Here is a 23,954-nt window from a genome sequence, read left to right as displayed (position 1 = left end):
TAATAACAATAATAGCCATTTAATGACAGACTATTATTTCCCAGGCACTCTGCTGTACTCTTTATAAATAGTATCTCATTTAACAACCTATGAGGTAGATATTACTAGGTTCAGTTTACAGATGAGAAAACCAGGCTTCAGAGATTAAGTAGCTTGCTGGAGTCCAGCTGTAAATCAGCAGCTGGGATTTTCACGCTGGCATGTGTGATTACAAATCTCTTTGCAATACTGATTGACTGATGACTGGCTCCAAGTGCTCCCCTCCCCCACCAAGTCTGCCATCCTTCTCTTGTAGTCACAGCATGAAAGGGACACAAAGGAGAGATAAATGTAGGGCCAGACTTTATTAGGACAAACTACACGTATTATTTCCTTTTTCCTTCCTGAAAGCCCCATCATCAGGACTGATCTCACAGAATTTCTAATCCAGGAACACTCATTTCACAAAACAAACACACTTCAGAGATGGAAGGAAAGAGAGTCTTTTTTGCTTTGTTTTGGAGAGAGAGTCTTAATGCCAGTGCCAGAGAATAGATTAAAAGGTGTCCCCTCCAGGGATCTGGGATGACCAGTCATTCTTCCCTAAACGGCATCCCAGTCAGCTTCCTCCATCCCTCTACCCTCATCCTTCTCTCCACCCACCAATAACAACCAAGTATCAGCAGAGGGGCCCAGAGATGGGCAGGTGGGGCAGAGGCTGAGCCTCGTTCTGAGGCTTCAGCCTCCTCTGTCCCAACCTCTCAGGCCTATCTATTTAGGTTAACGACACCGAAAACAGTGAGGCTCAGCCCCTCTGCCAGGCATCTGGAGGAAAGGGCAGGAAGACACAAGTGTCTCTAAGGCATGCTTTCCTTACTTCAGGACTTCCCTCCCCTTCACCCACCTTATCAGCATATACATACACACACAAACACACACATGCATCTTAAAAAGTAACTGTCTCCCTATAAGTTTCAGCATCCACTTCTGAGCATCCTTTACCTTCATCCAAAATGGCAACCACCTATTACAGATGGACTGAAGAGAGAAACCTGGCCAGTCCCTGGGAAGGCAGGGCTTTTCTGTAGTCCCCACTGCTTTTTTGGCAGTCTCATTAGGAGCACTGGGGAGATACAGGCATCTCTGTGCTCTTAAACAAGGGCCCTGCCAAGAGAGCTGGAGATTCCCTTTCTGCTTTCATGCCCCTGCTAAATCCTCCAGGGAAAGAGAGATATGGGGGCCTCCATAGTTGTCATCACACCTCCTCTTGGCACTCTAAGTTGGCAGTCAGCAAGGGAAGCAAACAGGAGGGGAAAATCGTTTTCCAGTATTTTCTCTCCTTTTTCATTTTTATCTTCACAGCAGAATTATTTTTTTTTTTCCCAAGGGGAATCTGAGAAGCACAATCCCCTCTTTGTTTTAATAAGACCTGGGGAAATTCCACTGGCCTCCATGGCTGGTGATCTGGTCAGAATGTGAGAGAGGACGATGGCTTCTTGGGCATTCTGGTCAATAAGGTTTTTAGGGGAGCACTGGATGGACCGCCAAGGGAGGACTGGAAGGGATGGTTTCTACCATCAGGTTGAACTGTAAAAGAGCTGCAGGTTGATATGTGGTGGCAGGAAAGCCAGTGGGGTCAGTGTGCACAGTGACTCCCGAGGAGAGCTTTTCACCCCCCTCCCCGGGCTGGCTGTACACTCTGGCAGAAGGAAAGGCTGCAACATCACCAAGGTGAGACATTTGCCAGAGGTGCATACCAAGGCACCTGTAAAGTTGAGGCTGCTGGTCGAGTTGTAAGGACCTCTTTTTAAGTAAGACTGGGTAGAGGGAGGGGCAGCCAAGGGCATCCCATGGCGACCTGACCACCACCCCAAGGTACGGTCCAAGGAGACAACAGATTCAAGAGCACATCTAATGCAAGTTCCTTGATTCATGCTTGTTGCTGGCCGGGAACTTTGGGCTCTTCCTTGCAGGAGGAAGGGTGATCGGGTCAAGGACGCCAGAGGGGCTTAGAGAATCCATCTGGTATGTGGCTGGTATGTAGACAGTCATCCTATCCCTCTGGCTGTCCCTCCCAGGTCAGATCTGCCATGGTCCCCGTCCCTTCCTCTATCCCATTCACTGAATAATATGAAAGGCTTCACTGAGGATTCTGAGTGGAGGGTGGCGGAGCCTGGGTAGGTAGCCATGTCTCTTACTGCCCCCACAAAGACCTGGTCATAGCTTCTGGAAAAAATGAGCAATGCCATTGAGATCCAGGGCCCAAGCTGAGTAGATCAGTGATGAGAATGAGAGAGATGGGGTCAGAAGGGACACACCTTCTCTCTCTCAGCCTCCTTCGTTCCCACCTGGTCCTGGTTCCGCCACACTGGTGGGTCACACTGATAGGTCATCTGACCTGGCCTTGCTGCTGGCCTTGCTGAGACGGCGCTTGTCACTCTGGTAGCCATGGGGGAGGCGGTGACCTGGAGAGCCTTCATTGGGTACCTCAGGCTTCTGGGCATAACGGATATGAATGAAACCGTCTCCAGGAATCTGCTCCTGACCTCGCACTTGCTCAGTGGCCAGGTTATCTGTGTTCTGCTGAGAGGCCATCTTGTTACTGAATGGATTGAAGAATTTCCCCCCGGGGCCATTCTCCAGGCACTGATTGAAGTCAGGGGGTGGTGTGCAGCTCTGGACTATGCGGGCAGAGGGACCAGGAAGCTGGCACTCAGCCATGCCCTGCTGTGACTTGACAAATCGCTGTCTGATCTTTTTCCAGCCCAGGTGGTAGAGTTCAACAAGGCTGAGGAAAAGGGACAGTCCGGCCACAGCCAGCATAAAGACAATGAAGACATTCTTCTCCGTGGGCCGGGACACATAACAGTTGACAGGATGGGGGCAGGGACTCCTGCGGCAGACATGCAGGGTGTCCAGGAAGATGCCGTAGAGGAGGTACTGGCCCACAATGAAGGCCACCTCCATGGTGGTGCGGATCAGGATGCTGCAGACGTAAGTGTTGAGCAGACTGCCCCGGAGGGGAATCCTTCCGTTCACTTCTTCCCAGCAGGACAGCTCCGTCTTCTCGGCCACTGGGTACTCGTAAGAGGCAGCGCCCCGAACCTCTTTGGCCCTCTCGCCCTCCCGTAGCTTCCGCTTCTCCTGCATGCGCACCGTGTGCACGGCGTGGCCCAAGTACACTAGAGACGGTGTGGAGACGAAGATGATCTGCAGCACCCAATAGCGAATGTGGGAGATAGGGAAGGCTTGGTCATAGCAGACGTTCTCGCAACCGGGCTGAATCGTATCGCACTGGAAATCAGCCTGCTCGTCCCCCCAGGAGGACTCGGCAGCCGTGCCCAGCACCAGCATGCGGAATATGAAGAGGACGGTGAGCCAGACCTTACCGATCACCGTGGAATGCTTGTGTGCTTCCTCCAGGAACTCTCCCAGGAAGCTCCAGTCACCCATCCTGGCTCAGCAGAAGACAGACGCCAAGACTCCTGCAAATGGGACAGAGAGAAAAACAGAGGGATGCTTTCTGCAAACATCTGGAAGGTCCAATCATGCTCTGTGATTCCACTGACCCATACCGATGCGTTCCTTAAGAGAGCGTAGCTTAGAAGTCAGATTCACCTAAAAAGCTCTCTTCCTCCTCCCCCACCCCCAGCAAAAATGAAAGAGAACACTCAAAGTAGTCATGATAGCAAGATTAGAGCATGATTCCCACGCTTTAATGGATCTAGAGATCACCTGAGATGTGTGTTATAATGTGGGTTCTGTGCTGTTACCTCCAGAGATTCTACTCCAGGAGGTCTGGGATGGCCCCCAGGAATCTGGATTTGCAGCAAGCAGCCTAGGTTATTCTGATGCAGGCAGTCCAAGGACCTCACCCGAGAAACACTGGAGTAGTGGAAAGGACACAGGACAGGAGCCTGCAAATGTGACTCTGGACATTTACCTCACTGAGTCTGTTTCCTTGTCTGTAAAATGGGAATAGCTACACCAGAGGATTTTGAGGGTTAAATGAGATGAGGTATGTGATATGCTGAAAATCATAATTCACGTGTTCCATATGTTTGAGCTGCTGTCAGGTGGAAAATATATATATATATTTTTTCTGACTCCAGAGGCCAGAACTAGGTGGAAGAGAAAAAGGTGAAGGTGGGAGAGGCAAATTTGGCCCCTTAGGAAGCATTTTCTCTTTCTATTTCTATTTCAATAACAATCAGAGCCATCCAGCATGGGCCAACTCTATTGGGAGGTGGCAAACAAAAACATTCAAAGGTTTCACAGGTTCCCCCAGCTGGTTAGCAGCTGGCAGTGTTGATCTACACTTCACTGCAGTGCAGCCATTCCAGCTGCACTGGAATGCTCAGCTCAGCTTGTCTTTCTGCAGACAGAAGGTACCCACACACAGACCTGCTCACCCACACATCCAGAATAAACGCCCCAAACCTTTAAGTCCCACACAGAACCTTCCTTCATCAGGTCCTGGCATGCTTCTTCAGCCTCATTTCCTGCCTATCCCCTTCAGTTACCTTTGTCGTGTCCAGCATGCCAAGTCCTGGAAGGACTTGCTCTCCTCTCAACCACCTCCTACATGCTCCCTCACGCCTAGCTGAATCCTATTTACCCTTCAAAACTTAACCCAGTCATTGCTTTCCCTGCCCTCCCTGCTTCCTCAAGCTGAGCATCTTCAGCTCTGTGGTGGCCCTGGGGACACTCAGTCCTCTCCTAGCACTTGCCATCTTGTTTTGTGATCCTCTGCCTGTCTGTGTTCTTCCAGTAGGAGCTCCTTGAGAACAGGAATTCTCTTGTCCTCTGTACCATCATCACAGGGCCCAGAGTGGGTACTTAGTAGATCTTAGTTGAGTGAATGAAGGAGGGGGTGGCAGGCACTGGTGTTTTCTACCCGGTGGCAAACCAATGCCCTGTTCCTTGCCGTGTCCCATAAGCAGGGTGAGAAGGCCAGCTATCACTTTCTCAGCCTCCACTGCAGTTAGTTCTGGTCTGTGAGGTGTGGGGAGAGTCTGATGTGGAAGGGGTGCTCTAGAAAATGTTTTTCCATCCCCCAGTAAATAGAGCCTCACTTGAAGTCCTCTTCACCCCCACGACTTCCTGCCTGTGGACACTTTGTGTGAGTCAAGATGCCTGAAGCTTCCCAGAGAATCTCAGAAATGCCAACCAGTGCCCTGAGGCTTCTGAATCAACTCTTGAATCTTCTACCTCCAGAATTCTTACTTGATGAACAATAAATGTCCTTATGGCTTAAGCCTTTAATCAACCAGTCCTAATCAACAGAATGACCAAAAAAGGGGGGGGGGAGAATTGAAGGTAAACATTCTCTTCTTGGAATCTTAAACCTCGGATTCTGATGGGACCTTAGAGGTTGTCAAGTTCAAACTTTAACCCTCACATCTTTGCTGCCAGTGTGCCCCTGATTCCTATCCTATCCCGGTTCCTATCCGCATGCATTTGAGGAGGGACAGGGCGAGGTTCCATATTTCACGGTCCAGGCTTTGGCTTCGGAGTTGATACCTTGACAGAGACCAGCCTCCAGGCTCTGTCTTCTCCCAACCCTCCACTCCCCAACCCTGAGAGTACACAGAGTCCCTGGGAATGAGAGAGTCCGTGAGCAAGCGGAAAGGGCCTTATCTCTGTTCCCTTCCATATCAAAGACCCTTCCAAGTCTTGAGCCCTTTCCTCTGGTTTGTGATCAGACATTTGCCCTTTTCCTCACATGATGAAGGGCCCCCTCCATCGCCTCCAAAAGTGGAAAATCGTGGAGCGTTAGTCCAAAGGGAAAATGGCTGATTAGATAAGAGTCTGAATGGTCTGTGATCCCTTCTGGGCACGTGTACAGTGTTCAGCACCTTCAGGGTCATCAGCACACATGTGAAGGCCAGGATGTGGCGAGTGTCAGAGAGAAGGGAGGGAGAGAAGGGGAGAGAGGAGGAGCAAAAAGTGGGAAAAGACAAGGGGGAGTTGGAAATGGGAAAAAAGAGACCCTGTAACAGTTAAGGGAAGTCAATCTGGGGGTTAGCTAAATGGAGTTCAAATCCCTGTGAATATCTGCTGAGCTTGGAGAAGTTACTGGATCTGTGTCTCAATTTCCTCACCTGCGAAATGGATATACTATTATTTAGCTCATAGAGTATTATGAGGTGATATGTAAAAAGCACTTAGCACAGTGCTCAGAATATAAGAACTGAATAAAAGGCAGCCATTACTAGCAAGGAAAGTGGTGGGGAAGGACAAGAATAGGAGAAAGTGGAAGGTAGAGAGATGTGCATTACCAAGAAGAGAGAAACAGATGGAAGAGAAGAAGGGGAGAAAGCCAGAGGGAAAGAGAAATGGCAATCAAAAAGAAACAAAAAGAAAGAGAGAAACAAATGTTATATTCTTCCAGGATTTGGGGCAAGTTTTCCAAACTCTCCTCAAGCCCTGAAGATTTTTCCCTTGATCTTCTGACTCTGTCACTCATTCCTTGCAAGTCCCCAAGGAAATATAAAAATAGTTCAAGGCAAAGAATGTGATGCTTTGGTCTAGTTCTGCCAAGAGGCTTGCCTGCTGACTGCCTCACTTGTAGTCCAAGGAGTCCCACCTGGAAGAAGTAAAACACAGGTACAAGAAAGGAACATCGCAGAATATCAGAAAGACAGTCTTAGGATGCCTCATCGGGAGAGAACAAGAGAAACTAACCAGCTGGGGAGGTGTGGGCTAGGGCAGACCCCGTGGGCCCTGGCAGCAGTATATAGGGTGAAAAACCTCTCGTTTGTGACATCCTGGATGACTCAAACAAGGTCAGAGAAACTTAACATTGCTATCATGTTCCAGCTGCTCAGCTTATAATATGAAAGGTCCCCGGCTGAAGTCAGTTTCCCAACACCTCTGGGTCCCTTTGGACCCCCGACAACCTCAGCCAAAGAAACTTGTAGATTAGACACTCATTGAGTTTTCTGGGTGTACAGCACATAAAACGCTTTGTAGATTATTATCCATTTCTTGGCAGGAAGTGTGTTAGGAGGGGCAAAGGCAGCTGCCCATGCCATGAATAAGTTCTGTCAAATAAAAATGGTAGTATACCCCACTGCTTTATCTGTGACCTTCACTGGCTTCCTACTGCTTATAAAGTCCAAACTATTTAACTTGCACTTGAGACCCTCCACAGCACAGCGTCATCCCATCTATTCCCGCTGTTCCCCTCACATACTCAGTACTTAAGCTACACAACTCCCCACACGTGTGTTCACGGCCCACGATTTCTCACCTCTTTATCTTGGCTCCTCATGTTCCCTCTGCCTACGATGTCCTTCCCTTTCGTTCATTCATTTAATAAGTTTGTTGAGTGGTTGCCAGTTACCAGGTATCACGCAGTGATGATGGCACTGAAGATTCAGCAGTTAAAAAGACAAGCAAGGAGTCCCTGCCTTTACTGAGCTTAACTGCCTTTATTTCCCTTAATTAAGGAGAGAGAACAAACACACAATTTCAATAAAGCACGATGTGTGTTAACATTTGGGAGGCACAGGGGGCTATGGGAATGTAAGGCAGGTTGACTCCGGTTCAGGGTGGGGCAAGGGCCCTCCATAGAGCCCTGGGTAATTGAATTCTACAGCCCTTTGCAAGTGATGCAAGCTCTGAAGTCCCCAAGGAAAAGGGAGATGGTCCCTAGAACCTGGACAAGAACATCCCAACTCTGAACGTTCTTTATTCCAAGACCGTCCACATCCTCTTTCAATGTGTCATGTCCTGGGATAAAGCAAAAATTTTGGAGAAGTCATTAGGGAATGTGTTTGGTAATAGTAACATTACACTTGGATCAGAGGGAAAGGGCCAAAGGAAGGTTTTTGTGCATAGTCAGCATGAATCATTTTATTCCTTTACTGCATGTATTATATGGCTAGAAATAAAATTCAGGGTCTACGTTCCCAATCCAGTGCCCCTCCTTATGTTGGCACTGTTGCCGCCCTAGGCAGCCAATGTTTTTAAAGAAAACCAATTTAAAGCAACCCAAATTAACGTGAACTCATAGCCAGCACCTCTTCTTCTGACCCCACAGATCTAGGTGGAAATGGAGATGTCTTCTCAAATTGCTCTCATCCCTCTTTGATGTCTCCTGAACTCTGAAGATGCTAAATTACCATCCAGCAGGCAGGATACATTCCCACACTGGGTTATATGCTGCCTTACACTTGTTCTACAAAAGCTTCTTGTCTATCAGCCAACCCGCAAGTATTTTTTCTGAGTCCCTACTATGTGTCTACTACTGTTCTGGGTACTGAAATAATACCTCATGGGTCCCAGGCCTGGCAAATACTAGGCACGCAATGATATCTGTTGGATTAATAAACAGATCAGGCATGACTCCTGCCCTCAAGGATTTAATGGCTTTTTCCCTCAGATAGGTAGTAGACTTCTCAAAGTCAAAAGCCTGTCTTCTGCTTTGTATTCTTATTGCATTAGGTTTTCTCATTAGGTGCATAATAAATGCTTTCTTTTTTTTTTTTAATTTATTAATTTATTTATTTATTTATTTTTGGCTGTGTTGGGTCTTCGTTTCTGTGCGAGGGCTTTCTCTAGTTGCGGCAAGTGGGGGCCACTCTTCATCGCGGTGCGCGGGCCTCTCACTATCACGGCCTCTCTTGTTGCGGAGCACAGGCTCCAGACACGCAGGCTCAGTAGTTGTGGCTCACGGGCCTAGTTGCTCCACGGCATGTGGGATCTTCCCAGACCGGGGCTCGAACCCGTGTCCCCTGCATTGACAGGCAGATTCTCAACCACTGCGCCACCAGGGAAGCCCATAAATGCTTTCTTAATGATTGAAAAAAAAAATGTTTGGTCTAGCAGTAAGATTGCATTACCTCTGACAAAGCCCCCAAATGGGGTGGGGACGTAAGGCACCGCGCTCGGTAGTCACCCTGCTCGTTGCAGTCCTTTACTAATGGCTGCAGCGTAAGCTAGACAGGCTGCAGGTGACAGGCGCGTCACCCAGCACACAGCTGAAACTGCACCCCTGTCTCTCCTGCCCAAGAAGGCATGTTGCGAGTGAGCAAGAAGCTACCATGGGGAGGCCTTGAAAATTCTCTTCCTTCTGTTGATTCTAGTTCTGTCCTCTGAAACCAAATATAACAGCCCTTACAACATACTATTTGACAACAATTTCTGTGTCCCCCCAAGTCAGCAGCTGGGCCTTGGGTTAAATTGTAAAACCATTGGGATTTCACACACCTAAGGAGACTTATTTGCTCTGCTGAGTGTGTATTATCTCTCCAACTCAACCCTGAGTCCTTGAAGACAAGCCCCATAACCATTCATCACTGGATCCTGCCCCTGAAATCGCCCTACCCTCTCTTCCCCCTTACTGCTTAATATCGTGCCCTGCACCTGATAGGTTGATTCGTGTACTTTTTAGAAACAACGGTGGATGAATGACAGCATTCAGGTCACTCAAAACACCTAATGCCACTAGAGGCACCTCCCTGGGAAGCTGGCCTAGGGACACCTGCGCAATGATTATGGTGACCAGGACACCAGGGAAAGAAAAGCCACTGAGCCGTCCTTCTGCCCATGAGAGAGTCCTCCACTTGGCTGAGCAGGACTGAACACGTCTAGAGCAGAGACTTGGTCACCGTGGGCTATTCCTTCTCTGCCTCCCCGACAGATCACTGGGAAACTCACCCAAGTTTGTCAACATTAGATTTTAAGACCACTCTGCAGAGGCTGAGTCTAATTCCGGACAGTGACACATGTACTGGATAGTCTCTAACAGACCTCTGGTTCTCAATAAAGATTGTTACTCACAGTAATAACAACAATCCCCTGGGCCCGTGCTATAATTCCTCTCACCATACAGTGGAATGCGGCAAGGGCAGGGTTGACTTGCTTCCCAATGAAGAGAATTCTGTTGTGAAAGGACCCAAAGGGCCTCACTTAAAGGATGCCTTAGACACAGTATCATGTCAGTGCAGCTCAGTTCAGAAAGTGTTTATGAACCCCAATGCTACACCAGACATCAAAGGTGGCTTTATAAAGTGAAGCGCCAACTATAGCCATCATCTCGGAACTCTTTTGGAGCTTATTCATTAATGTACATTTTTCTAATTTTCCCTCACCCCAGTAGTTTCTCCCTACAATGGATATGTAGGGAGGATTACATGAGAGAGTGGTCTTGAGCCTCAGCTACCTCATTAATCTTTATTATCCTTCGAGATTCTCAGCTTCATTTGCTAGTTTACCCAGAGTTACACAAAAAGAGGATTTGAATCTAGGTGATAATAACAATAATTATAAGAAAGCTAACACTTATTGAGACCCTTCTATGTGCCAGACACTCTGCAAGTTTCTTGATATATATGTTCTCATTTGATTCTCACAATAATTGGAGGAACTAGGGACTGGCCCCTAGGCTCAGAGACGGTGTTTTGAGCAAAATCGCTTGAGGATGACTTGCTAGTAAGTGGTGAAGTTGGCATCAAAGCCAGCTGTTGTCTTTCCTGACAGTGATGGCCCTGCCTTAAGAACTGTACTAGATTCTATCTAAATCGCCTTAAGTTCCTTTCTTTGAAAATCCTTACTCACCAAAGTCTGGCCTCTTTTACATGAGATAACTGCCACAGGGATATTTGTGAGATAACTATTAGAATAGGGAGTTGATTTGTGCATGGTTAAGGGTAATTCTTACATTTAGAATTTTCTTTCTTTTCCTGATTTAGGTTTGGGGTAGCTACTTCAACCAGATAGATGTATGATATACCTACAGCCATTGAGTTGGGCAGTGTGGGCAACTTTCTCAGAATGAGAAGTCCAGAGGGGGCCTGCACCCCTGAACCTTGACCACTAGAGAGGGGAGAGGGAGCTAGAGATGAGAGAGAGGGAAAAAGAGACAGATGGACAAGATTAACTATCACTTTAGTTTTCCTGCTCCTCCAGCCAAGGGCAGATAATTAACTCCTCTTTAAATTTAATTATTTGATTCTGGCAAGGAGAGAGTGGTCCACTCAGAGATCCTGCTGGCTGACAGTTGTTTCAAAGCCAAGGAGGTTGAAGGGAGCAGGCAAAGTAGAGAAAGAGAATTATGCTAGGATAAGTAATTTTCTTCTTAAAAAGTTAGAAGGAGACATATTTACAAGGAATGGATGGGAGGGGCTGGCAAATGGAGATATTCAAATACAATGAAATATCAGGAGGTCTTTATTAATTACCGGAAGGGGTTGATTAATACCTATGCAGTTATTAACGAAAATTATATTTAGGAAATGCTTTATTATTTCCAACATCTTGTCATTGATTCATAGTACAGTAGAGCTAAAAGGAATCTAGGGATCAATCGAACTCAACCCCTTATTTCTGTACAAGATGAAGACAAGGGTCCGGGGAAGTTAAGTAATCATAATAACAGATATCACTAAGTTGAGTGTTTTCCATGTGTGAAGCATTTTACAGCTATACTTTCTAACCCTTACATGACATTAACATTACTTTCTAACCGTTACTTCAGCCCTGCCAGGAAAGCAGTATTATTCCATTTTACAGCCGAGAAAACTGAGACTCAGAATTTAAGTAACATGTACGGAGTCACACAAGTAGCAAATGCTGCATCAGGGACCTGAACCTGGTCTGCCTGGCTCCTGCCTTTCTCTCTGTGTCTCTTAAAGGGAAAGGAAAGCAAAGAGGCCCTAGGACTGATAGGACTGACAGCTGGTGACAAACCTGTGACCAGAGCTCCAGTGTCTTAACTCCCCAAGCAGATCTTTTCCCGTAAGAGGCCCAGGGTTTTTCCTTTCAGCCTCTGGCTTGTTGACTGGCCATCCCTTGCATAAGCTGTTCCTAGAATTGATGACCACGTGGAGGCCCTCAGCCCAGAGTGGTCAGGATTCCCAGACTCTTCAGCATCTGCCACCATTTGGCCAGAATTCACATATAGAAAGTTATTTCCTTTTTTAGCCAGTAAGTGTTCTTGGCTGCGGCAGTGTCGACTGCCGGGTTCTTGGCTGGCCAAACAGCAGGCTCTGGTGTTCCATTGATGTCAGGTCGTAACAAGAGCAATGGGAACAGAAAGAGTTAGGTGGTGGGACTCGTGGTTCCTAGGAAGAGTGGGATTCGAACCTTGCTTCCATCACCCTCTAGTTGTGTGACCTCAGGCAAGTAACATAACCTCTCAGTTTCCTCTTCATCTGAAAAAAGGGGAATGTTTACTCATGGGGATTAAACAATGTGTGAATAAGTGGAAACATCTAGAACAGTAATTGGCACATAGTAGACACTCAGTAATGTTAGTTCCTTGTTTTCTTTTCTGCCATTTCCAGTAAAAACTCCTCTCAAACTTGACCCAACTAGTCAACTTGATGCAGCATTTGACATGCATCAGGCCGGTTAGAGGCACACAGCAAGGACGCCCTATGTGCCACCAAGTGGGGGAGGGTGACTATCAGAGGTGGGGAAAACACTGGCAATGGGAAGGATATTAATTTAACTCTAAATCAGTTATTTCACTAGGTGGAAAGAAGAGAGGCGGGGTGGAGAGGAAGGGAGGTATAGAGTCCCACTCCAATCAGGCCCCTCGTGTTCTTGTAATTGGTCGAGCCTGCCCCCGAACTTTTCTTTAACTCGAGCTTTGGGGCCTGGAGATGGACTCCATAGGAGTCCCTATTATAAAATATGTGCTTCATATAATTCCCTCCTTCTGAGGAGCTGCAGCACTTTGGAATCTGATCACCAATCCAAAGGCATGTCCACATGTGTAGGTTTGAAGCTGGCTCAGTTCTACTTGAAAGAGAAATAGGAGGTTGTCTACTCTGTGATCTGAGGCAAAGAGGCATCCTGACCCCTAAACACACCTGCCCGCTCCCGAAGTCCTGAATCATGAAGATGCCAGGTTGGATTAAGATTCTCGAAGTCCTCTGTGGACAAGAGCCTCAGAAGAGAGGCTCTTTCTGGTTCCAGCTATTTCTTTGTGACTCTGGTCAAGACATTCCCCCTCCCTGAGCCTGAGTTCACTCATGGGTAAAACTAAGTGGTTGAGCTGAATGGTTGCTAAGGCCTTTTCCAGCTCTAAGTTAGAACATCTGGGGAGTTTGTGACTTGCCCAGTTGCGATAGTATGGCAAATTAGTGGCAAAGCCAAGAGGCGAATCCAGATATTCTGACTCCCAACTTAGAGGTCAGCAAAAGTCAACCCAGAAAAAAAATCTGTGGTCATAAAAACCAAGCAGTACCTTCTCAGAATTTCATGTCATGGTGAGCCTTCACTGTGGAAAGGCCTTTGCATCAAATGAGACTCAATTCAAAGAGACTTGGACTGAGCACCAGGTGACCTGGATTCCACTCTATTGTTTTGTTGTTCATTGAGCACTTCCTATGTGGTAACCATTTAAAATACATTATTTTATTTAATCTTCAGAAAAACCTTACAAGGAAATTATTTATTATTAACCTCTTTGACAGATGAAGAAACTGAGGATTGGAGACATTAAATAATTTTCCCAAGGTTTACACAGCTGAAATTCTAACACAAATGTGATTCCAAACGCCTAGGCCCTCCCTTCTGCCTTACCCCTGAATCAGATAAACTCTAAGATCCCTCTGTGTTATTTCAAGACCTCTGATTCTGAGACCTCCTGACTCCCTTTCCTTATGAAGGGGGGTGGATTATTGAAGGCTGAATTTTTCTTCCCCATGATTTGCTAACATGTCAGAAACAATTGATTCACAAAGTGGCATCAAGCTGTCATTTGCCAGGAGCCAGCAGCTTCTGACTGTAGAAAGGAAGTCACCTTCCTTCCTAGGAGAACTGAAGCTTTCCTGGGAAAGTGGGCATCTCTCCCCTTCAGTCAGTTCAATCCTGGAGCCCAGAGAGGAGCCAGTTCAAACAGAGAGTTGCTGGACTCCCCGGTGGGGGAGATCTTTCCTGGGACAGAAGGCAGAGCCTGGGCCTTGGGTCTCCCTGGCCCTGAGGACTGCAGGTCTTCTAATTCCTGTCCTGACTGATCCACACAGACAGGCTCCCTGCCCTGTGTTAACTGGCTGGGCCCAGAGCAGGGATCAGCCAGGACCCAAGAGGCCAGGCTGCCCTGTGATAGCCCGGCTGGCTGCGAGAACCCAGAACCCTCCGCTGCATGTGTCCCCCACCAGCCGGCGGAGATGAGGACGAGCAGGTGGGCAGGTGGTGTCACTGCCAGGAAGCAGGATTATAGAGATGCTGACATGCAAGAAGCAGGGAGGTTTGGGGAGAAATGGAGGCTCAGAAAACACAGCCAAGGACGGAAGGCAGAAGAGCGCTAGCTGTGAGCGAACAGAGCGGGATGTTCTCCCAGCTGAACTGGCCCTGACTCACTGTGTCATCTCCAGCAAGTCACTTGCCTTTTCTGGGCCTTGTTTTCCTTATTTGTCAAAGAAGAAGTTGACTGGCAATCTAGGAGACCTCTTCCAGCTCTAATGGCCTAGGACTTTAGACCAGTACCTGGCAGGGGGACAGGAACGAGGCAGTTAGGAGACAAGAACAATAGCCAGTCTCAACAGCCCAGCAAGAACATCTCTGGGGTTCCAAGCCAGCGGCCAAGCTGGGCAACACAGCTGTGTTACTGCCATGGGGATCTGAACTTCACGAGTCTTGGGGAGGGGATGCCCTGAGGGTGCCAGTTTGGAAGCCGGGAAACACACGTCCCGGTACTGCCTGCCATATGCCCAGTGGTCACTGGAGCTGCTCTACAGCTGCTGAGTGAGGAAAAGGCTTGGAGGGTCAGCGAGGGGAGAAGGCTCTGGACAGCAATGCCACCGCGGGGAACCTGGCCGGAGGGTGGAGAGAGCTGTCCCGCGAGAACAGGGTCTGGGCTGGGCTGTGACTCCAGGGTTAGTGGGTGGAAGAGATGGAGACCACTTGGCCTGATGATGTGAAAGTTAGGCTAGGATGCTTCTAAAGACCAGCTTGTGTCCCCAGCCGTGAACCCACCACCCCAGGCAGATGGAGGTGGCCTTGGTCTCTTCTCTGTTCGGTGTCACTGGCTTCCTCCCAGGCCTCCCGACTCCCTGCCCGGTGCCCCTCACGCTGCCCTTCCTTCTCTTAGGCCAGTCGGAGCCGGTGTGCCAGAGCTGTGCTCAGGAGACAGCCCAGTGAGATGCTGAAGAGTCAGAAGCAGGGACTCCTCCATCATGACAGGATACTGAGAGGGGGGACGAAGGAAAAACTGAACAAAGGCACAGTAAGGATGTAAAATCCTGTGTCAGCCTTCCCTTTTGTAGTGGTTCTGAGGTGCATGTGAGCTAAGGAATCTCAGCCTTGGACAGTGTTACTGTTGAAGGGAACCAGAGGGATCCTGCTACTTCAAACCTTTCATTTTATAGATGAGGAAACTGAGGCCCAGAAGGGGAAACTGTCTGGCCCAAGGTCACACAGCCCCTCAGTGCACAAGAGCCCAGGTCTCTTGGGCCCTGAGTCCGGGCTCCTTTACCACATGCTTGGAAGGGAGATCAAGGGGCTGTCAGGAACCTTCCTGCCCTGCGCCCAAGAGGAAAGGAGACCTTCCGGTGGGCACCTCTCCCCGGCTTCCTCTCCGGGTCTCACCAGCCTCTTTCCTCCAACAGCAAGTGACCAGATTGCTCACAATGGACAGCGGGGACATGATACTCTGCAGGAAACTAAGCAGGGAATATTTTTAAACCATCCAACATGCCCTAGGGGGAAAAAAATCAAAACACTTTCCTAGATGCTGTGGAAAGCATTTCAAAAAGAATTCCAAGCCTAGAGGAAGCATGGTAAAACAGCGATGGCTTGGGTTTTTAAAGGGCCAATTCCAATCTTCACAAAAGTGCCTGGAAATGACCTGGTGTCCTGCTTGTAAGATGCCCCTAGAGCACGGCGCATCTGTGAGAGGTAGATGGACGGCAAAGGCCCTCCACTTGCATTTCTACAGCTCCTTCTAAATCGAGTAAGTGATTTATCTGCTGCTTCATAAGCTGTTCTCTTTAATATACCCAAAGCTCACCATCACAGGGACTGGTGAGAGGGGTAGGGAGGAAACCCACAGGTGCAGAGAGAGAGCTTTGTTGTGATCCAGCAACAAGGCTGGAGATTCAAGGCTCTCTCTCTGCCTCTCTCCCATCAACTGGTAGTTTTATCTCTTAAAATTCAAGTTTCCCCTTACCTTCCTCTTTTCCTCCTGTCTGGAATTCCAGTTGGCTTCTTGGTTCTCTGGCCGCCTCTCCCCCGCTGCCCACTCTTCCTTGCTCTCCAGCCTGTCGGTCGTTCCCCTCCCACCCTCTTTTTAATCGCTATCTGTCACCCTCCCTCCGCCCACTTCTTCCTACTCTTTCTCTCTCCTCCCCCTTCCCTCTCGAGATCCCTCCCTCCCCTCTCTCTCTTGTGCTCCTAGAATCTTTGCTCATTTAAAAAGTTTTCTCCCCTCTACCTCCTTGCAGCCTCTCCTCACCGCGTTCTCCCCAGAAGGAGACTGAGCCCTCCTCCTCCTCCCCCTCTGCCCTGCCCCTGTCATTGTCGCCACAGTCCTCGAGCTGGCCCCCTCTCCCTCCGGCTGGTGGTGCACCACCTCCCTAGCCTTTGCCTGCTCACCCTCTGCCGGGCCACTTTCCTGGGGCTTCAGCGGGAAAACTGGCATTACCCTGGAGATCCCTCTTCCCCATCCTTTTCCTGTCGTCAGAAAAAAAGAGTGCCCATTCACAGAGCAGGTCTTTTGGGGAACCTCTACTATGCCCACACGAGTGAGCTGAGGCTCACAAATCACAAGCACCCACACCCAGAATAGACACCAGAGGTAACCTGAAAGCTCAAGAGGGCAGGGAGAGGGCATCTCCACTGCCCAGGACTACTTCCTCCTTCTCCTCTAATGAAAAGAGAGTGCTTTCTATGTGCCAGGCACTGGGCTAGGGGTGAGAGAGCTATGGATACGGATATAGATATAATATTTTTATTTCACTTAATCATTCCAATGTCCAGTTCTCAAGGTAGACATTTCTACATTTCACATTTGAGGAAACTGAGGTTCAGAGAAATCGTGATCATGGTAACATGATCATGGTGACCCAGTTAGTAAACGGGAGAGTCCGGATTCGAAGTTTTAGCCAATGCCGAAAGTCACCTCTTTGCTCTTTCCACAAAAGCATACAGGCCTCCCAGCTGGAACTGGGCTGACGGAAGTAAGGCTGTCTCTTATTCAATCACATGCCACAGGTGGGCAAATTTGGAAACTGTGAGGCATCTCTACCCTCAAGCTCCCCTCATTCTCAACTCCCTTCCTCAACTCCTCAACTTATATGCTTAACCATGGACCCAGTTAGACTGTGATAAAAGCCAGCGACAGAGGTGACCACGAGCGGACTGAAATCAGACAAACCAATGACCGAGAGCCCACAGATTGTGAGAGCTGGAAGAAAACCCCAGAGATCATCTGGGACAGCCAGGAAAACTGAGGCCCAAAGACTCAAGGCCACTTGTCAGTGTCACACATAGTACATGGCAGAGGCAGGACCAGAACCCAGATCCACTCCTTTGCTCCACATCATCACGTTCACATATATTTACAAATATTCCAACAGTTTGCAAAACTTTGTTTCTTTAGTGGGTGATATTTTTCACGGGTGAATAAGCTTGGGGTCAGCAAGAGGGGAAAGAACATGGGGCCAAATTTCCTGTGTCTAGGGAGACAGCAGCCCTGCTGAAAACAAACTCAAGATTCTTGATTCCTTAGCCAGAGTTTCCCCATCTTTTTTCCTATGTAGCTTCAGAGCAGATGCTGGGGCCAGACTGTCTGGGTTTGAATCCTGTCTCTACGACTTACCAGCTATGTAACAGTGGGCAAGTTAGCATAAACTCTATGCCTCTTAGTTCCCTCAACTGTAAATTAGGGATAATAATAACTACCTCCTAGGGTCATCATGAGGACTAATGCAGATGTGTAAGGCACCTGGAACAATGTCTGGTACATGGTAAGTGTTGTGGCTGTGACTGCAAAATACAATACAATACAATACAATGCAATGCAATGCAATGCAATGCAATGCAATGCAATACAATACAATGCAATGCAATGCAATGCAATGCAATACAATACAATGCAATGCCTGCCTCCTCCTGCCTGTACTTCCCATAGCTGGTGCAAACTCCTGGGATAGAATTCAACATGTGAAACATAGGGAGCCCTGGTGATATCCAGTTTCCTCTCCAAAGCAGAGATTTTCACCACGCTATGGCTTTGTCCTTACATCTCAGTCACTCGAAAAGGCTGCGGGTTCCTGGGAATACCTTATTGTCTTCAGCCAGGAGATGGCCAGTTAAAGAACCCGTAAGTCTCAGTTGAAGGATAATCTGAGAGTGGGGAAGTTTTAGTGGAGTATTAACTCCTAGATCATCAGCTGTCAAAGGAGGGTCCAGCTGAGGGCATGGCTGAAGATGAAGGGAGAATGCCATTTTCCTCTGAGTGCCCAGAAGGGAAGAATTGCCGAGATGTAGGTACACCCAAGATCCTGGAGCAAGTACAGGGCACAGAAAATAAATGCTTCCACTCTGCTTGGCAGGTAGAGAATAAGACAGTGAAGAAACTAGATGGGTTGCTAGAGGTGATCCAGGAAGTCCAAGTAAGTGCTGAGAGAAGACTGAGTTCTTGAACTCAGATCATCCCAACTCAACGAAGTCGAGCAGCCCTCCAGCCAGGTACTCTGCTCAAGATGGCATCTAGGACAGAATGTATTTTATGGCCCAAAGCTAAGCTGCTTTGGCAAGGTCTTCAGAACTCTGGTTTATTCCTCACCATAAGGCCTCTGACAAAAGTTAGGAAACTTTTGTCATTTGGGCTATAGATCCAAGGTGATTGTCTAAAGGGGCTGAATCTGGCTATCACCACATATTAAGAAGGATGCCATGAACAGATGCCTGATGCCCCAGAAAAGAAGGTGTAGGCAAAGAGCCAGGGGTGGGCACAGAGGTTCTGTCATGTCCTCCCCTTCATTCTCACGTTCAGCTTAAGAAAGGGTCTTAGGGGTGCCAAGGTCTGTGTTCCACTCATTAAAAAATATGGAGAACTCAGAGGATTTAGAGAGGAAGCCAAAATCTGGTCAAAGAATACCTGTAAGGAAAGCTGTAGAAGTGAGATGGCAAAATGGACTTCATTCTACATTCACCATATGCTAGGCTTTGTGCTAGGCACACTTCACATTATTGTACTTGGAGAGGAAAAGACCGAAAGATGACCTTCTAAAGCTCACTTGAACCATCCATCAGGGTCTCCTGGATAGGAATTCATTGGCCACTCCTATGGGCCCAGCCTACGCTAAGTGGGAGGCAAGACCATCCCTTGTCCACAAGAAGCTGACATTCTAGTTGCAGAAAAGAGCTATTCAGACAAAACAATTAGTATAAATGGCAGTATCTATATGTATTTGTCCTCAATGCATAATGATGTAACAAACTGTTAAATTATGTAAGGAAAAATCATTTGGAAAACAGATTCATATAGAGCAATGTCTTTGCTGTGCTGTAATGAAGGGGAAAGGGAAAGGCACATTTACTGAAGGCCTTCTATGTACCAGGCATTCTCACCTCACAACACTGCAAGTTAGATACTATGTTATTATTTCCATTCTACAGAAAAGAAAATTCAGACTCAGAGAAGTTTAGCAACTTGCCCAAGATTATTCAGTTAATAGGTGGAGAAAAGGTCTGCCTGATGCTAAAGGCCAGGCACTTTCTCCCCATGGCTGTAGAGGAAATTCTCATGAAACCCGTTTATCTGGTCAGAGAGGGGAGCACAGGGCCCTCCAGCTGGGAGCAAACAGGCCTGCAGACGGCACAGGAAGCCCTAGCAGGAGAGATTGTCTTTGACCATGACCGTGAGGGTGGTCCTGCATCATCTGAGATTTCCAGGAAGAGACACAGTCACCTTTTCTACGACTCTTTTAAAGGTGGCATTTTGAAAAGTGCATCTTTTTTGCGTCTCCTTATAGACAAGAGGGCAAATGAACAAATCTTTTAATGTCTCCTCTATCCAATGAATCTCTGACTCTATGAGTTTCCTTCCCAAGACGCTGAGGTCCAGATGTTTAAAGAACCACTTCCCTTAGTGCCTACAGGATAACGCATGCAAATAAGTTCTGCCAGCATCTACATGGGAGAGTGATGAGTCCCCCCACCCCTGCCTCACTGGAGGGCATAAATGGTAATTGGAGCCCTGGTACGTGGGCTGAGGTCACACTTTTCTGCCAGTGGAGATTCAGACACCACAAGCATAAGCCGTCCCCTTTAAGACTTTTACTTTCCAGATAGTGGCTAAAATGGGCAAGAACACCCTGTTCCAAGAAGTAGAAAGCAAAAGAAACACAGACTTCCTTGCCCCTGGTACTCTGGCCTATGAACCTACTCTCCACACATCTCTAGTTTTAGCCCCAAAGAAAAGGTCTAAGTCACATCCATACCTCTTCTTGGGCTTAAAGCAGATGGGATCTTTTGGGTTCACAAATTGAACTCTGTGATGGACTTGGGCCTGCAGCCTCCATGGAAATGAGAAGAGGAGGAGGAGGAGGGAGAATCCAGTATCAGCCAAGCCTGATTCTCTCCCACTGAAGTCAGGACACAAAGGCAACAGCTGGATGCAGCCTCACTGGGGCTCTGTGAGTACCAGGTCCAAGGATTGCGTCCTATGACAAAAATTGGGACCTTCCTCTGGGAAATCTTAGAATGGCATTTGTCCTCTAGATCTGAACAGAAGTCCTTGAAAGCAAGAAGACTGGGAGTCTTATGATATTTTGGTTGAATTATAAGCAGTGACTAGAGTGTGCAGTGTATACTCGGAGCACACCTCTTTCTCTTCTAACAAATGATGCATCCTTGGTCTACCCCCACCTACCCGCCTCACAAGGACTAAAAAGGGTTTGCTTCACCTTTATTTTGAAAGGTTTTTTCAGTCAAGTCCAAGATATGGTTCTAGGTGATCTATTGGCAAGTCTCTTAAAATACAAGGTCAAGAAACGTTCCATCAAATATGCCATTAACCCAAGTGCCCTGAGACAAATCACTCCAAAGTAGATGTATTTCCTTCCATGTAAAATAGAGATACAATACCCCAAGGCTGTCTTAATAATTTAGCCAATAACATTCAAAACCGAATTCAAGAGCAAAAGTTTTACATCTCCTCCCAAATTAGTGTCTAGATTCAGCTCTGGCTCCTGGGGTCAAGTTATTAAAGGGGATTAGAGGCATTTAGAAGATTAAGACTATTCCCTGTTTTGTTTTGTTTTGTTTTCCCCAAAGGTTAGTCTCACATTCAGTCAGCTAAATACTCAAGGTAGAATAGACAGAACTTGGGGCAAAAAATCTTGTGGTTAGAGTGCTTGGGTTCAGATCTCGACTCCATTCAGCAGCCGTGGGACCTCTTTTGCCATGTGGGGACCCATTTGGAACCTCAAAGTTGGTATGAAGATTATTTTAAGTTGAAGACATTTGAGATTCATCAAAGACAGAAAGAAGCCTTCTTGGAGCTTCCCTTCTTATCTGACTAGAAGCAGCAACTTCTGGGAAATGAGGCTACTATAAATCCCCTCTCCAGGGGACTTTCATGGCCATGAAGAAGATGGAAGGACCACCCTACTTGCATAAACGAACATTATCAGGGAGTTTCATGGCCATGAAGAAGATGGAAAGACCACTCTACTTGCATAAACAAACATTATCACAAAGTTTCTTTTTTTTTTAAACTTCTTGTTGTTTTTTTAAAATATTTATTTATTTTTATTTATTTATTTATTTGGTTGCGCTGGGTCTTAGTTGCGGTTGGTGGGCTCCTTAGTTGTGGTATGCAAACTCTTAGTTGCGGCATGTGGGATCTAGTTCCCTGACCAGAGATGGAACCCAGGCCCCCTGCATTGGGAGTGCAGAGTCTTAACCACTGCGCCACCAGGGAAGTCCCTAATCACAAACTTTCTTATCTCCCATTTGGTCTCCTAAAAACCTATTTGTCTTTTCTAAAGAAACCTATTTATTTTTCCTGTGGAAGTCTTTACTCCACCCCTCTCTTCCCTAAATTAAATATATAAGCCTCTAACTTTAACCATGTAGTGAGCTAACTACTTTTGTTAGCTCCCCTATGCATATGAAAAAAATCTCTTTTTCTGCTCTTAGTCTCTTTTGTGAGTTTAATTCACATGCCCCCAAGTTACTGAACCTAAAGGACAGAGGACAATTTTTTTTTCTCCTTGACAGCCACATCTGGCTCACTTTTAAAGTAAGGATAATGCTAGTATCTATCAAACTCATAGTATGGTTATGAAGAGCGAATGAGATATATATCATGTTTGACATATAGTGAGTGCTAAATAAATATTCTCTCTCACACATATAGAATACATAGAGAGAGGTAGACAGATTGATAGATAAATAGATATAGATAGATACATACAAACATACAGCATACTATGAATCATGTGTCTGTCCTGAAGATGAAAATTAAATTATAGGTGGGAGACTACTTTGTACAGAGATAAAAGATTAACAGTGGAACATGGTGTTATCACTATTATAATAGTTATAACTATCAGGGCCACCTTTAAGCAAGGCCACCAGATATGGCCACGCAGGTTGTGCACTGCACACATCCAAAAGGGCCATTCACATGTTACCTTCCCTTTGTCCCCGAGAGCACGTGACAACTGCTTTTCCAGGCAGACTTGTACTTCCCTCACAGCATCCTCCTCCCAGATCTCAGGAACAGCACCTGCTCTGTAGAGTCATTCATTCACTAATCATTAATTCAGCGAAGGTATACTGAGGACCTACTATATGTGAGGACAGAGCATACAAAGATAAATGAGATGCAAGTTCTGACCTGATGTTCTGCATGGCTGGGAGACAGCCCCGTGCACCAATAAGCTGAATGCAGTGTAATGAATGCAAAAGTGAGCAACATGTACAAAAGAAGTACAAGAGGTTAGAGGGTTACCAGCTTTCCTTCTAAGTGGTGGTAGTCGTGGGGTGGGGGGCATAGTGGTAATCAACAGTAGCAAAAAGTGAGAAAGTCTACTTCCCTTCAAAAATAAAAGTCCCAGGACTTCCCTGGTGGCGCAGTGGTTAAGAATCCACCTGCCAATGCAGGGGACACAGGTTCAAACCCTGGTCCGGGAGGATTCCCACATGCAGTGGAGCAACTAAGCCCATGCGCCACAACTACTGAGCCTGTGTGCCACAACTACTGAAGCCCGTGTGCCTAGAGCCCGTGCTCTGCAGCAAGAGAAGCCACTGCAATGAGAAGCCCATGCACTGCAATGAAGAGTAGCCCCTGCTCGCCGCAACTAGAGAAAGCCCGTGTGCAGCAACGAAGACCCAACACAGCCAAAAATAAATAAATAAATAAATTTTTTTTAACAAATAAAAATAAAAAAATAAAATCCCCACAAGCACCCTAATAAGAAAGAGTCAAAACATCTCTGTAATGGGTCCAGACCGCCAGAGAAAGCCAGTGAGGATCATAGTTTATGGCAAGAAAGGACTGGCCACTCTGCTGAGAACCTCCATCAGGATTCTCTGGCAGAAGGAAGGTTTGAAAATAGCTCCCTCAACACCAGACCCAACCCAGCCCCAGCTTTGGAGAATGTGGAGGAGGAGGAGGAGGAGGAGAATGGACAGGAATCTATCACTTAAATCCCACATTCAGTGGATTTCAAATTTTGATTCTGATCTAACATGAAGGCTCAGTTCTCAGATGATATACCGCAGTCTGCCAGCTCTGGACAGATGGCCTCTCTTTGCAACTGCACAGCCTCTTTGAGGTCATAACTTGGAGTCAGAAGGCTGGAGATGGAATCTCAACCCTGTCCCTTACTTGTTGTGTGATCCTGGGCAAACTACTGAGCTGCAACATCCTTGTCTGTAAAATGGTCATAATAACACTATCTTCGCAAATTTGTTCTTTGGACACCATACACCTTCGTTACTATTGCAAGCTCTGGAATGGAGGTGAGATCTCAGGAGAGAGGCAGAGACACAGAGGTCCC

General features: G+C 47.2%; 1 protein-coding gene across 3 annotated transcripts; it reads right to left on the bottom strand.

Annotated features, from left to right (window-relative positions):
* GJA5 (gap junction protein alpha 5) lies at positions 1–23,045 on the bottom strand. Of its 3 annotated transcripts, XM_082459836.1 has the most exons (3): positions 16,106–23,045; positions 14,325–14,424; positions 1–3,464 (listed from the first exon to the last, which is right to left on the bottom strand). In XM_082459836.1, exon 3 carries the CDS (start codon positions 3,430–3,432, stop codon positions 2,356–2,358), a length of 1,077 nt encoding a protein of 358 aa, XP_082315962.1. In that variant the 5' UTR covers positions 3,433–3,464; positions 14,325–14,424; positions 16,106–23,045; the 3' UTR covers positions 1–2,355. The 3 variants fall into 3 exon arrangements, with proteins under 3 accessions (XP_082315962.1, XP_082315961.1, XP_082315963.1); XM_082459835.1 differs by lacking the exon at positions 14,325–14,424 and having other exon boundaries at positions 16,106–23,042; XM_082459837.1 differs by lacking the exons at positions 14,325–14,424; positions 16,106–23,045 and adding an exon at positions 4,710–10,363.
* Between the last annotated feature and the right edge of the window lie 909 nt (positions 23,046–23,954).

The sequence above is a fragment of the Balaenoptera physalus genome (genome assembly GCF_965194825.1).
Source record: "Balaenoptera physalus genome assembly, chromosome: 1".
NCBI lineage: Eukaryota > Metazoa > Chordata > Mammalia > Artiodactyla > Balaenopteridae > Balaenoptera > Balaenoptera physalus.
Note: the sequence above shows the minus strand (reverse complement) of the source record. Positions and strands in the feature narration are given on the sequence as shown.